We start from the raw sequence: 17,615 nt of genomic DNA, 5'->3' as shown, positions 1-17,615 counted from the left end.
ACATAACGTTCCTCTGCTGTAATAATATATGAAACTACTTTTTATCGCCGTCAATCAGTTGGACATTGATTTTGCTGGTTCAAATGCACCAATTTAGTGCAGTGATCTTTTACTATCTATGTACACATACAGTAAGTCTGCTGATAAAAATAGCAACTTACACTGCTAGTAGCATCTCTCTGGAGGGAAGCAAAATAGAACAGTAGTGACTGATTTTTTTTTTTCTCAGCCCACACAGAACCATGATAATACTGTACTTACAACTGCATTGAAAATATGAAAATATTTAATAATTCAGCAGATAAACTCTTGAAATTGCTGCTTGCGTTTAGGGCTACGACTAACAGGCTACATTGAGTTCATTAAATTATCTGACGCATTAGTTGGGTTTAAAGATGAAGCTAGCCAATTTTTCTTCATATAGGATACTGGTGGATAAACTGCAGCAGTTTAGACCTATTGACTTTACTTCTATATTATTTCTTTTTGACATTTTTTTATTATTTGTTTCATTTATTTTCCTGAATTCTGTTACAGTCCTCAAATAAAGTCTGGAAAGCACAAAACCTTTATCAGAAGCAGTAGATTAGAGTCTGTCCCCCCGGGCTTTTGAAATGGAGAGAATTGCCCCCAGAGGGAAAAAAATAAGCCACTAATTTATAGATAAATGTATAATGAGTAATGAGTTGTCAAATGGTCTTTGTTTTAAAAGCTGTTATACTCAGACCTTCCGACATTGTATCATAATCATGGAGTCACTTCATGGATGAAGTCAGAATGTAAACATCAGCCTCATCTGCTCAATGGCTGAGCAGAGAGTGTTTCCACTGCAAATCCTGCCTCTCCTTTTTTCTGGACACACACACACACACACACACACACACACACACACACACACACACACACACCTCAGATTCTAGATACTTGTCTGCATTTCTCTGTTAGATCAGTAGAGGTCCTGGTAATTTTTTTCAGTCCAGTCGGCCTCCTCTCGTCATCTTTGTCTGAATGTCAGATTTCGAGATCTAACTGCAGCGTGATACAGTAGAGAGAGCAAACAAGCGATAAAACGAGGCCGAGAAACGAGGGGAGGGGGGGGGGGGGGGGGGGGGAGTTGGAGTTCACTTCATATTTGACCCATGTGCTCATTTCCTGTACTGTTTCAGATTGGCATCAAGCCAAGAGCAACAGGTGATCTGTGTGTGTTTTTCTGTATTTGTGTAGCCTCTGTGTACTGCATGCCTGTCTCTTGATTGCACAAATATAACTGAGTCTGCGTTTGACAATTCATGCTTCGGTGCAACACAGAGAGACAGGAAGTGGGTTGTGTGTGTGCGTGTGTGTGTGTGTGTGACGTTGAGACAGTTCACTGCAGGGCCTGTCTGGGAACCCGTGCTCCTCTTTCGAATCCCTCTAACATGACCGTGTCTGGTTGTCTCATACTATCCCTCCGCCCCTTTCCTCTTTCACCATCTTACCTTTTTCTCAATATCCACAACATGAGAACTAAAAGAAAATCTGTTCTCCTCCACTGCTCAGGGAGCCCTGTTACTCCTCCCCTCTAGTAAACAGAGATGTTCTTGCTTTCTGTCCTGTCCTTCTGTCCTTGGACTTGCCAGTCCAGTGTGTGCGTGTGTATGTCTGTCTCTGTGAGCGTGTTTGTGTGTGTGCAGCAGTCATGTGTCGTCAATCATTGGTGAAACATGAATGTCTGACCACAGCCCAGCCCTGTTTTTGTTACTTCCTGGATGTCTATCTTTGCACTTTAATACTAACATTAAATTCAGAGAAGTGAAATGTAAGCAAATATAGATTTATCAAAGATATTCAACTACACTGCAAATAACAGCACAAACAGTAATATGTCACACACACACACACACAGCGCTACAAGGTTTCCTGTTAGCAGTGACAAATTATATAATCAACATTGATATTGACTAGTTATTGGAGAGGAAATGTTGTGCCAAAATGTATTGATGGTAGAAATAGCTCGAGAGTCATTAACCTCACTGAACAGCAATGAGAAATAAAACACTTTCCACCTTTGATTGATGAACGTATGTGAGCAGAAGGATACCAGCCCTCCTGCCTCCTTCACTTTCTCTGAGTCACTCTGCACCAGTGCAGCATTGCCACCTGCTGGCAAAGCTACTGTCTGAACGCTTCCGAATATACTAATATTTAGTGTTTACACAGTGTGTACAACAGTTTACGGGGAAATTACCATATTTGACACTTTTATATCAGCAGGATATGAAATGATACATTTTACACTGGACTGAGTTTCTAAGCTCCTTTTGATGCACCAATGTATATCTCATGTTCACATCAACAACTCATAGTTTGGAACAAGCTCCCGACACTACAGTCTTTGATTAATGACCCATTGTATGCTGACACAAATGAAACAGTCTGATTTTTATTCTTTTAATAAACTGGTTTATTAACATTTATAACATGAAAACAGTTTATTTCAAAATCTTAAAACAGCAGATATACAGTTCACATATTGTAATTATAAAGTGTTAGTTATTGTAGAAGTGTTTCATAAAGTTTTACAAACTTCAAATAAATACAGAAAAAAGCAAATTTAATATTGCAGTTAAACCTAAATAAAACAAAAATAAAATGTTTCTTACAGCCAGTGTCTTATATTTTTTGCAGCTTTGTGCAACACCCCAATTGTGTTTGTGTATAAGTGTGGTATATTCAGTGTGGGTCAACAGTGAAGTTTTTTTGTGTTTATAATGCAAATTTTTTTAAACTTTATTCTGTCAGTTGTCATTTTTCAACTCTTTCATATATTCAAAACCTGCTCAGAATATATATGTATTATACTGTAGGTTTTCATCATAATCTGCTTATGTTTTTATGTTTGCTTTTATTGCAGTTCCATGTCTCCGTTCAGTATTGACAGTATACGGCGCCCCCGGAGGTCAGAGTCACCAGATTCCAAGAAGAGGAGAATCCATAGATGTGACTTTGAGGGCTGCAATAAGGTGTACACCAAGAGCTCCCATTTAAAAGCACACCGGAGGACACATACGGGTCAGTATGTGCTTTTATTTTACTGTTGTGTCTGCTCAAAGTGTCCAACAATGTTGGAGGTTAAATGCTTAGGAAGAACCAGACTATTTTCCAGTCTATGTGTTTTTGAGGAGTTTGCATATTTGGATTTTATGTGGACAGAGCTTCAATCCCAAATCAATAAGAAGGCGGCAGCAATTTGAGCACAAAAACACAAAAAAATGGAGAATTCACATTCAATTCTAGAAGCAAGAATATTGATAGGGATAAAGACTTTTTTAGCATTATTATTATGACTTAACGTGCTGTACAACAACATGCCACTATAATGTAAACGCCAACAAAGTAATGCAGACGTGATGTCCATGGTGATGGCTTTTACACTTTCCAGAAATGAATGGAAGAAAATGTGAAAATGTGTGTCGGACGTATTGGATTCGTATGATGTCATGGCCACTAGCTGCTTAAGTCATTATATGGATAGTAGCCAGTGTCCGGCCACTGAACGTACACTGCGTTTTCTCTCCTCCTCTCCAGGGGAAAAGCCATACAAATGCACCTGGGACGGCTGCACGTGGAAGTTCGCCCGCTCCGATGAGTTGACGAGGCATTACAGAAAACACACGGGGGTGAAGCCCTTCAAGTGTGCAGACTGTGACCGCAGCTTCTCCAGATCTGACCACTTGGCCCTGCACCGGCGGAGACACATGCTGGTGTGAATGAGGCGAGATCAATGGAACAGACACGCAGACACAGTCAGCCTTGGGAGCGGGATCTCCCCTGTGAATGTTTTTCAGCTGGCCTGGACGGACACACATACACATGCATAGAGTCTCTCTCTCTCAAACACACACACACACACGCTCACACACACACACACACACACACGAGCGCTCTCTTATCACTTGTAAGGAGGGAAGATGGAGAGGTGCACAGAGCTTGTGGAGCACAAAACAGGGTCACTTCTGGACCCTCTTTGTAAAGACGGAATAGATGGCAGGATCTCTTTTTGTCATTGTTGGAGTATGATAGGGAACTGTCTTTTGCAGCACTGTTCGTAAATGTTTCACCTTGATTTTTAAGATGAACTCGCACTCTTTATTTGGAAGAAAAGTACATAAAATGCAATCGCAACTGTCTTTTTTTTTTGGTATCTTTTCTTTTCAGTACCATTCAAATGGCTGCTTTTTCCAGCATTCATAATGTGAAAGACCCCATTGTTATGAACGGATACTCTGTGTGAGCAGACGGAAGATAGGCCTGGACTGGATTACAGCAAAGGACTTGGGCCTAGTTGGAATTACAGGCAGTATTGTTTCCTTGCGCCTCCCTGTGAGTCTGATTTGGGACCAGCAGAGTGCAGCATTGCATCACAGAGTGTTGTGTCACTGTGGCTTCAGCTGCAAGCCACATAGAAGCTAAAAGACGCCTGGACTTTCACTATTGCCATTGCCAGCAAACAATAATAAGCATGGCTCAATTAACCACAGCCTGAATGGATCAACCTCATCAACACTTCCACTGCTTTATTTCATTCAGGACAAATAGACACGCATATCATCACACCAGCAAAGAAACAGAACCGTTTTTTGACTCATCCGCAGAGCCAGATAAACCCTATTTCTCATCAGTGCTGTTCTTTATGTTGAGCCTCTTGAAAGCATTTCTCTAAAAAAAAAATATTTTTGGTGGATTTTGTGCTGTGATTAGCAATCAGTAAAGTGCAATCTTAAAGGATGAATATACTTTTCAGTATGACAGCGTTTTGTTTATAGAATCTTGCTTCTTTTTTTTATGCCTGCTTGTTGCTTATGTTTGACTCAGAAAAATACAACCCCTCATGTACAGTGACTTTTGAAACAATCAGAGGAGATTTCTAGTATGTGGAAAAAAAAAAATTATAGAGGCACCTTATAGACTCATGTTTTCATTCTGTCCTGATAGATCCCTTTTTTTTAAAACTTTCTCTTTTTTCTCAGCTGGGTTTGACAGTTGTGTTGTGGTTTTGCACAGCAGCACTTGACCATAAGCTGACACTGACACTGGCTTTAGCTTTCCTGGGATAGCATGGTACCTAAAGTACAATACAGAAGAGCAATACATTCTGCACAAAGCGATGAGAAGCAACGACCACCTCCTCTTTGCTCTGTTTGCTGATGTCATTATCTGAGGACGCGTTTCTAGCTGGGCCAGCTCCTCACTCTGTACCATGACTCCTCTCTGTTACTGATTGGTTTGTAGCTCCAGCACAAGGCTCTAATCTGATGTGTCTCAGTTAGTGAGTTACTCTGAATGTTTTTGTGTTTGTGTGTGTGTGTGTGTGTGTGTTCATCTGAAATACAGGAAGTCACTTGAAATGTTATAACCTCAGACCAGATTATGTTAATTTACCTGACTTACCTGAGATTTGGCTTTATAAAGTGCTGAAAAAATGGAGGAATTACATATGCGTAGAGAGTTCAACTATTAAAGACACATGCTGTTTTACAAACATGAATTGATTACTGTATGTATCACTCACCTTTAATAAGGAATTTTAATTGGAAAAGTATTTTTATAGTCATAATAACAGACATTTTTGCAGGTATTTCCCATGCTCTTACAGTATTCTGTGTAAAAGCAGCAGACACAAACTCAGAGTACCAGGCCAACCCATATTATTTGATAGCGCTGCTAAATGTATTTATTGGATCAAAGCCAGTGAAAGGAAATGGTAACCTGTTTGATAGTGCCACCTTGAACACCCCACACTTAAGACACATACAGGACCACACACACCCGCACGCTCGTGTTCAGTGTCCTCACTTTCAGTAAGCAACCAAATCCAGGAAGTCAGTTCCACGCGTGCACCCACTATATGTGACACCCCTTTGATGTAACGTTAATGTATGCTATCGTTATTTATGTGTATTGTTTGTGCACAGTCTCATTACACCTAGTCGTATTATCATTTTTGGTTAAAGCATATCAGCACCTTGTTTGTTTATTAGTATGATTTTCAAATTATTTTATTTCAGATGTCAATTTATAAACAAATAATCATCATATTTTATCATCCATATAATGTATAAGAACATTTTATGATTGAGGGGCACTTCGTCATTGCATATAACTCTTTTTTTCTTCTGTAAAAAGCATCTTTTGAAATGTTGTAATATATGTGATAGTGAAAGAGAAAACTTATTACAAAGTTCTACAGCCTGTACATACATCGGAAAAATAGGGCTTTTGATTAGTAGATGCAGGAAATACATTTATACATGTAAAGTCTTTTTCAGAGACTGTAATTTATCTAATTTGATATACAGTGAAATGGGGCTAATGGTATTCATCGTGTAAATGATCATATGTGGTGTTATAAAAGAGCTGATTTTTGTTTGGTTTTTTTTTTTTTGTGGGGGGGGGGGAGTTGTGTTTAAATAAGTTCACGATCAAATCATTTTTATTCCCAAGGCTGAACCAGTGTTTTCTAATCAAAAGTAATTTATATACATTGACCGTATTAAGGTACTCGATTCCCTGTGTTGCTATTTTGCTTTACCTGGACAAGAGGTTATATTGATCAAGCACATATCAACAACACACGCTCACACTGGTATTTAGTACATGACGTTGCATGCCTTAATGCACCAGTTTTTAAGACAAATTTAATTAGACTTGAAGATGGTGTCTCCACAGGACAGGGTGTATTGTATTTCCCTTCAGCATTACTTTCCTCATTTGAAAGCATAATTTTGTAACGGTAACCAGGGTCAAAGTTATGCAATAATAAAAAAAATAGTGCCTCATATCACAAAACTTGTAATATCAACTGCTCAATGCAGACTTTGGGTTTCAACATGTGTGCTAAAATTAATCAATTTCAAATGACAAATCATGGATTTTGGAGAGAAAGCAAAAAGCACAGACAACATTATGCAAGTCGGACCTCTAATGTTTAACTTTCTTTTCGCACTGAGCCTTACGCCATTGTGTCAAATGCAGCATCCTCCCATAACACCTTCACAGGCTGTTTATAGCACACATTATTACTTTGCTTGCAATAAGTCACTTCCTCTAAGGGGAACAAAACTGAGTTACAAAAGCCTCTAGATGTTTTAGCTTCAGCACATTATTTCAAGAGTGTGATTCCATGGAAGATAATGAAGAATCTTAAAGCCATAGGGAAAAGACCCTGGTGGCTGAGATTCCAGCTATAGAGTGATGCCTTTGTTTATGAAAACTGATCTTTCAGTTCAATATCTATTTTACTTTCCGTGTAACATCTGTTTTGATTTCCTGATTTTGAAAATTTAAGTAGTGAAGCAAATACCTATGTTTCAAGTTTGCTAAAATTACGTACAGTAATTGTTGTTCCTGTATTTATGTAAAGTGAGTGTAGTGTAAATATATTCAGATTATTTCATTCTTACCGTAAGAAAAAAATATTGTGATATTGCTCAGCATCGCTTCAAAAGGGAGATTCTGTTCATGGAATTCCACATCTGTAAAAGACATTTTTAATCCTGATATTTTTCAAAACTTCAAAAACAGGTGTCCTTTTTTTTTCTGTTACACTTCTTTCCTCCAAGAGTTGTTTAAGTATCCAGTCAGTGTTTTTGCCTTTTCTCTGTATTTTTCATATGGATGGAGCTGTGAAATTACAACATATACATGTATATTAATATGAATGGAGGCATGAAGGTTAATAAAGTTGCATTTTGTATGTAACAGACTGGTGTGGAACTAGTTGCCATCTATGACTGAAACGGCTGGTATGTGGTTTCAATGACACTTAGACATCTGAGTACTGTACTCACATTCACTGGCATTCAGAAACCTAATCATGGCCATTTTAAATGATAGCTGAAATATAGTAGAGTATCTTGTACACAGAGCACTGTTGATTAAAACATGGAGACGGAAAAATAAAAGCTGGTACATCCACAAATTGCGCAACATAAAACATAAAAGAACAGTACAGATCCTCTTTAAAAATATCTATCTATCTATCTATATATATATATTAATAAATAATTATCATCATGATTAAATCACAATTCAAGGCTTACACAACCATAAAACTGATCAGAAGTATCTTTTATAAATGTATAAATTAGCTTTATTTGAACCTCTCAGTAAATCCCTGGTGTCTGTCTAATAGCATATTGCTTTGTAGTTAATATCTACAGTGGTACTGTCAGAGACGGGCATTTTAGCACCTGGCACTGTATGATTTAACACAGCCTGTATTGAACACATTTACCGAGAACAGGTTGCACTTGCACGAAAACGCACAGTACATCCTGTACTGCGCTCTATTATGACTGGATTTGGATGAATGTTTCTGTCAGCCAGCAAAGGATCAGATGATTACAATAACAAGGGTCCAATTGCCACCCCACTAAGCATTTCGGTTGTGCAGTATATCACACGTGTGATTTATCACTCACAACAGCCTCTATTGTGTAAGTTACAGTATACTGTGCAAGTACGTTCAAAGCAAATAAGATTGCAAGAACAACAATTCACACAGGAAGCTCCCTTTGCAGTCAGGACAAGCTCAGACATCGTTTTCTGGTTTGTATAGCTTGTCCTGGCACCTTTTGTCAGCAGCTCCGCTATGACTCACGTTAAGCAATCAAAAAAACAAAAGAAGTAAACTTGTATGCGCTTAGATTACCTAGAACTGCACAACTGCAGAAAGGGTGTGCTCCTGAATAATTAATACTGAAAACCAAACGCATGTGTTGGTGTTCCAGAAAATAAATGTAACAGCAAATAGGATCTGGGAGCACACTGTATACAGTACGGTAAATTTGAATACATATCTCGGCATTCAAAAAGGTTCTCAGCTTAATTTTAAAAGAGTCCAAAGTGTTCGAGTAATAGTGACAAGAAGATAATTTCAAGGGAGAGAGGCTTAATGAGAAAAGCTGTTTTTTTTCTAAACTCCAAAAATACACACAATAGTTAATAGTCCTGACATGGGAACATACACATAGATATAATAACTCTGACAGACATGTTGGTGACGTGCCATTTAAACTGTTATAAGTCAAAAGAACCTTAAAAGCACCTAAAAATTAGATTAGCAAAAGAACTTTAAAATGAGCTGTAACACATATAGGAAGCCAATGGAAAAATGCAGAAATTGGTGTAATATGATCACAATCAGGTTTGGCAAGAACCCTGGCGGCAGTGTTGTGGACCATCTGGAGGGTTCTAATTCTTGAATATGGTGGACCAGACATGAGTACCGTGCTGTAATCCTGCGAGTCGTTACACATGCATTATTCAATGTCTTGGCATCAGCAAAGAACAAAAAAGAAAAAGAGCAGTTATCTTGTAAAATCCTTAATATGATGTTCAAATGAGAGAATGAAGTCAAAAATTACACCAAGAGTTTGACCTGTTTCTTTTTGAAAGCAACATAACTGCCGTCGTTCACTACAGATGAACAGGGTAAATGTTTGTTTCACGCTGAACAACAAGCATATCTTTCTGGTCACATGGTCATGCCGTAAGCTTATCTAATATTAGTGCATGTCGTCTTACTGTAAAAATAGAATACCATAATTGTCATGAACCTTCACAAGAACACATAGCTGTGTATCATCAGTAAATTTACCCTGTACTTCCAAATAATGTGACTGACAGGAAATATATAGGCAGGAAATAAAAGGGGAACAAATAAAGAGCCTTGCAGCACTCCAAACACAACGAGCTAAAACAGTACTTTTTCAAATACACACATTGTACTCTATGAGTTATGTAGAACACCAGCCACATAAAGGACCAGTCCAGTTGTGGTAAGTGGAATGGGAAGGTCTAAAAGCAGATGATAAGGCTCAAATAAATCATTAGCATGTAAACAGAATAGTAGTTAATGGGCCACAGCTTTTGATCCAAGTTCTTGATATTAAACTATTAAATATACATCATGGACATTTGGCAAATATCCTAGATAATTATCTATCTGCTTACGTATATGTCAGTTTTACCTTTTAACTTCAAATTTGTAGAACAAAATATATTAACACGATCTAGTTTTCATATCAAAACAGAAGTGCACATCTATTGTACTTCAACAAAAAGCGTTGTGTGTGAGCTGATTTAATACAGCACTGAACAGCTGTAAGATCTTACTGTGCTGAAGCTGCTGAACCTTTCCAAACAAAAAAAGATGAGCATTACCAGTTATTTACAATCTAACAGCTAAATATGTTTCTACAAAGTGAGGACATTTGTGTGGAAACACACACGGATGGTGTTAAGAAAAACACACATTCAGAAATAGTGATTTTCAACAACAAAAAAAACATTTATTTGCATCATGAGTCACATGGCTTCATAGCAGATGTTTACACATTTATGTTGCACCTTCATGTTATGAAGCTAAGAATAAAAAGATTTTATCACACTTTTGTGTGTTAGCCATGTCAAAATATGTGTGCGTGTGTGTGTGTGTGTGTGCGTGTGTGTGTCTCACTGGCACATATTTCACTGAGCTGCTACCTTGGCTGGAAAGATGGGATGACAGTGTAGACAGTATTGTATTTAATTTGTAGACTTTGTCAAAGATAAAAATGAACAAATTCTTCAATTGAAAACAAATTTTAAATGTTTATATAAGCCCAAAACAATCCATTGATTGTATCATCAAACAACTATTATAAAATATATACATGATAACAATTTATTGAAACATTACAAATCAATTTTGTTCAACCAGACTCAAATATAAATACATTTGGTCATAAACAGAAATTACGGTATTGTGGAAAGAAGGAGGAAGAGTAGCCAACATACAAAATTATTTGGCAAAGTATATGATAAACAAAAATATCCCTAAGCAACTTTGTTTTGCATTCATCCAAAAAAGCAGTTGAAGGCACTTTCTAAAGGGTGTTTGAATATGGATGGTGGTCAAAGATACCAAAAGCTTTCACAGATGTTCACACTGGCAGGTGCTCAGTCCAAGGCTAAAAAAAAATAAATAATAAAAAATAAATCTCAAACTCAGAGACGCCATTTATGAAGGTAAATCATTAAAGATGGGAATCAATGTAACACAACAGGATTTGGTTTTTACAAACAATTTACAAACAGTATTACATTACTCTCTAGAAGCTAAAATGGGAAGAAACAAGGCCTTTGAAATAAATTAAACCTTTTTGGTAGTTAAACAAAAAACCATGCAGTGATTAGAAAAGTCCTGAAATTAAAAAAGAAAGCACCAATTAAACGTATCCCTGCCACTTTCTGTAATGTCCATTAGCATTTTTGGGTTTTAGGGGAAATACTGAGAACCTTTATTACGCAGTCTGAATGAATGTGAAACATGTCTCATAATCGCTATCTTGCTGTACGTACAGATTTTGGCTTTGCGCTGAGTAAAGTTACCCTTAGTGAGTCTCTAATAACTCTGGCAAAGCTCTGAGCGCACTGCACTCATCGCCATTATTCTTTCACTCCTCACGTCTTTCTTCCTCCTCTTTGAGGACTTATACAACTTCTTCACACAACGACTCTTTCACTTTTCATATCACACACGCTCGACCACATGCTTTTGCTTTCTTTTTACTTCACCTTCCTCTGCACTGTTGCAATTTGCTGTCAAAGTACATTTTAAAAAGCCCATTTACCATTTCAGCGATGTAGGGTGTACAACAAAAAGCTTGAAAACAGTGCATTGATATTTCCTGTCAAGTTGTTCATGTGTTAAAGACTTGAAAAATAAAATTAAACATTATTTATACTGACACCTCAGGAAGTGTCCCCTAATATTGGGGCACAAGCGAAAATAAAATAAGGAAACAACATTTATTTTTACAGTAAAAGAAACAATAGCTTTAGGGCTAGAACTGCTAATAGTATCACCACTTGGGAAGAATCCCCCATTTTAAATATGTCTGTTTGCTGATATGTTATTTATAATATTGACCTGATTTGCAGCAGCGATCCACCACGAACTAGCTCTGGTGTCTCTTCATGTGCAGTGCCAGGTGGTCCGAGCGGGAGAAACACCGGTTACACACCCCACACTGGAAAGGCTTTGCCCCGGTGTGTTTCCTGAAATGGCGAGTTAGCTCATCAGACCGAGCGAAACGCCATTCACATCCATCCCAGGAGCACTGGTAAGGCTTCTCACCTTCAGCGGGAAAAGAAAGAAGAAAAAAAATAGAAAAGAAATGGCAGATGAAACCCTGGTAAGACAGTCAGCACATATTTTGATAAATGATCCTCAATAAATAAAATTCTTTAAATGTGTAGAATAGTTACTACTTATCTCAAAAATTGATTAAAAAAATGATTCTACACCTCAAATGTGAGCCATAAATCACAATGTGTCCTGTCTTTCTCTCCGCCCCATTATTAGAGCTGCAGGTTTTACGCAGTTGGACAGCAGTGAGATGTGTCCCTGGTCTGTCAGCATACAAAATGCATCTGCAGGCCAAGTACATTCTCTCTGCCTGGCAACATCGACACCTTTACCCAAAGTAACGAGTGCAACACTGAGAAGTTTACCTGTGTGTGTCCGTAGATGGGCTTTCAAATGAGAAGACTTGGTGTATACTTTCTTGCATCCTAAAAAAAAAAAAAAATAGACAGCTCATTAAGTACTTTCATAGTATCTTTGAAAGCTGAAATCTTCAGGTTTAAAGCTGCACAACTCCAAATTCAACTTTAGTGCTGCTCTGTAGAACGAGCAGAAGCCTCACCTGGGACATCACAGTGGTGAATCCGCCGTCTCTCCAGGTCAGGATTATTCCTTCGATTGTATTTGAGTGAAGCCGACTGGGCCAACACTGGGGACAGTGGGCCAGCGCCTGGCATCTTCTGAACCGGTGTCAGGCTTGAATGCTGGGCTGGTGCAGCATCTGGACTTTGGACTAATCCGACAGTGGAATTTTGGTCTGGGCTTTGAATTGGAGCGACACTGGAAGTCTGTGCCAGATCAATGGGATTATGGGTGTGAAAAGTTAATTTAGAAGCAACGCTGGCTTCATAAGAGGGAGGTGGGGACAGATTGTGAAGGAGCTCCTTTCCCCTTTCTGGGCTAGAGGGCTCAGAGTTTGGTGGAGAAGGTGGCAAATAGGTCGGTCTCTGCTGATGGCCTAAGTTTCGATTAAATGGAAAACATTCACTCTGAGGACCACTTGTGGGTTTAGCTGGATTCTCCACAGGGCTCGTCTGGACATTCCCAGTTTGAAGGCTTAATGGAGCAACTGGAATGGAGTTCAACTGCGATCCATGAACAAGCTGCTCCAAATCAGAGTTCAAAAGCTGAAAAAGGGGAATATCCTGGTAATCTAGCACTTCCTGCTTGATGAAAAAGTTGCCGCTTGCTGCGTCAGGTGCACTAAAAACACCCGGGTATTCTGGGAGAGTCGGCGGAGCCCCGGTGCTCTGACAGGTGGGATGCATAAGGGAGTGTGACGGCTCTGTTTTGATGGGTCTCATAGTCCTGCAGAAGCCGGGGTGCAGGTATGTGACATCAGGAAGGAGCAAGCTCATGTTGACGCTGTAAGGGGAAGAGAAGTCCTCAGAAAAAGATGTGTCTAGCATCAGAGGACCATCCCTGCACAGCATCTTGGTGTTTACTATGTCCTGTGGGTGTGGAGACAGGTAGCTGTCCATCTCGGATTTCCCCTAAAAAAAAAAAAAAAAACAGATGAAAGTCCAGGTCAATCATGGTAAAGTGTCCGTTAAACTCATTCTGAGACACGTTTTCTTTTACACTTAATGCACAAGATTTGTAATGGGCGTTAAACGCATCACTACTTTATTTGACTTCCCCATTATGCGCAAAGCAACACAACCCAAACACCACAACTAACTAGTGTGAAAACATTGACGGGTGCGATAGCGTGTGGCCTGCACGTCACACGAGAGAAGCCATCAATCCCACCCCCCCAGCTTTACAAGCAGCAGACGCCCTCCTGAAACGAACCAGCCTACGCTGTCTGGAAATACATGGCTGAAATTAGAACAACCACTTGCTCTGTGGCGCTATGCATCTCTTCCCCACGACTTTCGGGTGCAGCGCTTCACATGCTGTCGATTCGGCCCAGAGTCCGAGTCAATGTCAGCATCGGCCCCCCCTCCCACACACACACACACACACACACACACCGAAAGATCAGAATTTCAGTCACGGTTTGGGACAGCAGCCGTACATGCTACAACGAGTAAACACTCGGGCCTGGCTTCAAAACTAAGGCTCGCGTCTAACCGTGAAAACAGCCAGTTTTGCTTTGATCAGCAACACCCAATCTTTCTGCGTCAACCCCGCGGGCATCAGTAAACACTGTGATGGTCTGAGGCAGACGCAAAAAAATTAAATAAAAAAAAAATGCAATCCCCTACCAAAGTGTAATCAGGAAAAGAGGAAGTTCCCAGGACGGCATCCCTCGTGTTACACAGCACTTGTCCATGATCTTCACCTGTCACACACACGTCGGCTGTTTTATGGAGAAGCTGCGCGTCCTGTCCCGGAGCGACCCAAACATTATTCCTTATGGCAGCGGCCATAAAAGCAGAGCTACTGGCTAATTATCCGAAATGTTTAACAAATAAATTAAGCATGTGTGGTCTTTTGTTTCGCAACAATCCGTTCGAGCAAAGAGGCAGCTGTCAAACGTTCATTCTCCCTATTTTGCGCTGGCTTGTCAAATTACGCAAGTGCGTGGAATCAGTGCGTCTGCAGGGCGGGGCTGGACATGTACAAAATAAACAGGACCACCGGGCCATCGGGATGCACCCAGTGTAATGAAGACGGGGTTTGTAAAACGAAGAGAAATGTCTGGGGGTAGAAACAACACTCAACACGTGGGGGGGATAAAGGGGCATCGAACAAAAACGTATCGAGTGTCAATAAATGGCCGGTTCATTGAGGCACTAGAATAAAGCGAGTCAGTGAGTCACCGGTTGTCCTCAGGGACGTGTTGAACAGGTTGAGCACCTTCGTGCGCTTCCGTATGACTTGATTTGTTCTGGGCCACAAGTCTCACTTACTTCATAAGACGCTCCCAGTATACACGCCCTGCACGGGTTAGATAAAAGTACTGCATTCAGAATCACATTTGGGTAAAAGTATTGGAATTAAGTAAAAGTAGGCCTATTTAAGAATGGTCATTTTTTTCTTGTACACCAGCGCCAAGGTTGGAAAAAAAAATCCCACTGGGTTCTTGAGAGTAGAAGTGAGGCAAATATTCAAACCTGAGACTCCATGATTGTCTTGGCTGTTCCATTTCCTAAAATAGAAAGATTCTCAATGTTTTTCATACACATTTTTCCAGTTGTTAGCACCAGTGTCCAAAATTCCCTCTTACATATTTTGTATGTGTGGATCACAAAGTTATCTGGGCTATAACAAGGTTTTCAAACGCCTATATGATACAACAAATACTTCTTATTTGTTGTATTTTTGTATCAATAACTTGTATTTGCAAACTAAATGTAACTGCACATGTACTTAGTTACTTTCCACTACAACAAGTGATAAACCAAACATGAAATTAAAGCCAGTGCTTGAAAATGTTCTTCAAATGACCAAATTGTGTGACCTAAGACATCTATGGACAAAATTCGAACGGTTGAGCTCTCAGTTCTCAGTGTTCTCACCTGCCAGCACAGTTATTCAAGTTAGTTCAATTTCGGGTGTAGCTTCTGATTTTCTTTGGGGCTTGCAGCACACTTGGACCCTGGACTGTCAAGTTAAAAATGCCACTGCAGTGCAGCTGTCTGTCAGGACTGCATACTTGATGCCAACATTCCTGAGCCAGCAGCGAAGCCTGCGCACATACAGTGTACTGGCACTGGATAGTTCCATCAAAATAGCTCCACATTTCACTCAAATACACTCTGTGCCATACTTACATTCAGCAATGATGATCTGTGCTAAATCCGCCTGCAGCTGTTTGAACCCCGTCCCATAATAAACCAAAGTCTGCCCCAAATGCTGCGTTCATTTGCCTCTTATTCTGCCTGCTTACTCACCTTTTGTTGTGTCCTTTGACATATGGTGCTTTTATCTGCACCTCTTTGGTTCTTTCTCTCCTGGAATATGCTTTGACTCAGCAATGAATAAGAACCCGTAATCCAACATCCAGCCCTCCTGAGATCACAGTGACAGACAGCAGCTTTATTCCTCAGCTTAACAAAGCAGAATCGCCTTGTCAGGATTTAATTTTTTCCCCCCACACAGGTTTATGAGGTATTACCACATGTCAGAGAGAGAGCCAGTGCAACATGATGGAACTGGAAACACAGGTATGACACAATGTTGGCACAAGTGTCAACAAGGCAAGGAAGTATCACCGTACGCCATTTTAAAAAATCTGTGTGTGTAAAGATTTTTTAATTTGACATTTACTGCCACTCCCATCAATGTTTCTCTTGAGGCAGTTCTTGTCCTCTCATGAAAAAAAAAAAAACTAGTGCAGGCTTGACTGAACTCATTTTAAATGTGAGTATCTCTGAGGTTAAATGGGGTCATGTGTAAAATCTATAAACCTTAAAAAAGCCCTACTTATATAGTGTGTCCAAAACTATTTTTAAACCTCCTAAACCTAGTTTGTGTTTTTTGCAGTTGGCAACTGATTTTACCTTTTAAAATGTAATTTAATTTTTAACCTTCTTTTTGTGTGTTAAACAAATAATGTTATATATATATATAATTTTCACATTTTAAAACCTACACATCCAATGTATTAAACTGCAGGTTTCTACAAGAAAACAATCATATTTTTGTGATTCAGTTGAAAATCTGAACCACATTGAAATGAATACTGATCATCCAATTAGGAGCTGACTGATTGCTTGTCATATGCTGACCTTTCAATGTGCAACTTAAATCCATGGATGTCTCAGCTCCAAGAGGAGCAACTGTCATTCTTGGCCGTGGCTCTTCCTGTACAGCGAATGTGAGCCGAGCCCTCCTCCATATCCCCCCGTATTAAAACCTCACAATATGCCCAACAACTGCACAGCGGAGGAGAGAGAATGCACGGTATGTGCTTACAGCATCACAACTCCTCTCTGCTCTCACATGGACAAATATGGCCAAGCCAAGGGGAGACAGAACAATAAACACATGCAGCGCATTGTAAACTCCTGTAGGCTCAGTGCCCATTTCTTTTATTATTTGAAGCGTAAAAAAACTTTCAATGATCAATTAGTTGGTGTGCTTTGTTTGTAAAAATAGATTTGTTTAAAAACCCACCTTTTGAACACATCGATTCTGTCTTTGTAGTTATGCCAGTTATCTTTAGTTCTAAATAGCATTTAGTGTAAGACATAAAATACACACAAATTTTATTTTTGCCTTGTTTGCTCTTTCTTCAAGCAGGTGCTTGGTGCACCCACCAGAGGGCAATGGTCAGCTGCAGTTAAGCTTCACTAGTGTGTTTACCTACTGCAGCTTTGAAATGTTAAACCATCAAAGTAACACTGTTAATGCATTCTAGTTTTATGTGTCGCATAATTACCTTCTACAGTCAGTGAACGGAAAAAGCAAAGGGATGTTTTCTCTGCAATAAATTTAGTGCTGTTTGGTTTCAGTGGGTATTAATGACATTCTGTACAAGTTCATTTTTAAA

At 39.4% G+C, this 17,615-nt stretch overlaps 2 protein-coding genes across 11 annotated transcripts in view; one reads left to right on the top strand and one right to left on the bottom strand.

Moving 5' to 3' along the window:
• Positions 1–7,740, top strand: part of klf12b (Kruppel like factor 12b) — a 35,563-nt gene extending 27,823 nt beyond the window's left edge. For all 8 annotated transcript variants that reach the window (XM_067515316.1, XM_067515323.1, XM_067515322.1 and 5 more), the window contains 2 exons: positions 2,894–3,051; positions 3,568–7,740. In XM_067515316.1, the coding sequence (XP_067371417.1) occupies positions 2,894–3,051; positions 3,568–3,749 (340 nt within the window). In that variant the 3' untranslated portion in view covers positions 3,750–7,740. The remainder of the gene's footprint in view (positions 1–2,893; positions 3,052–3,567) is intronic.
• Positions 7,741–10,309: 2,569 nt separating this feature from the next.
• Positions 10,310–16,215, bottom strand: klf5b (Kruppel like factor 5b). 3 transcript variants are annotated; one of them, XM_067516758.1, is made up of 5 exons: positions 16,015–16,215; positions 12,735–13,665; positions 12,541–12,600; positions 11,957–12,163; positions 10,310–10,994 (listed from the first exon to the last, which is right to left on the bottom strand). In XM_067516758.1, exons 2-4 carry the CDS (start codon positions 13,651–13,653, stop codon positions 11,985–11,987), a joined length of 1,158 nt encoding a protein of 385 aa, XP_067372859.1. In that variant the 5' UTR covers positions 13,654–13,665; positions 16,015–16,215; the 3' UTR covers positions 10,310–10,994; positions 11,957–11,984. The 3 variants fall into 3 exon arrangements, with proteins under 3 accessions (XP_067372859.1, XP_067372860.1, XP_067372858.1); XM_067516759.1 differs by lacking the exon at positions 16,015–16,215 and adding an exon at positions 15,640–15,830; XM_067516757.1 differs by lacking the exon at positions 16,015–16,215 and adding an exon at positions 14,383–15,514.
• Between the last annotated feature and the right edge of the window lie 1,400 nt (positions 16,216–17,615).

This window comes from Channa argus, chromosome 9 (assembly GCF_033026475.1).
Source record: "Channa argus isolate prfri chromosome 9, Channa argus male v1.0, whole genome shotgun sequence".
Classification (NCBI taxonomy): Eukaryota; Metazoa; Chordata; class Actinopteri; order Anabantiformes; family Channidae; genus Channa; species Channa argus.
Note: the sequence above shows the minus strand (reverse complement) of the source record. Positions and strands in the feature narration are given on the sequence as shown.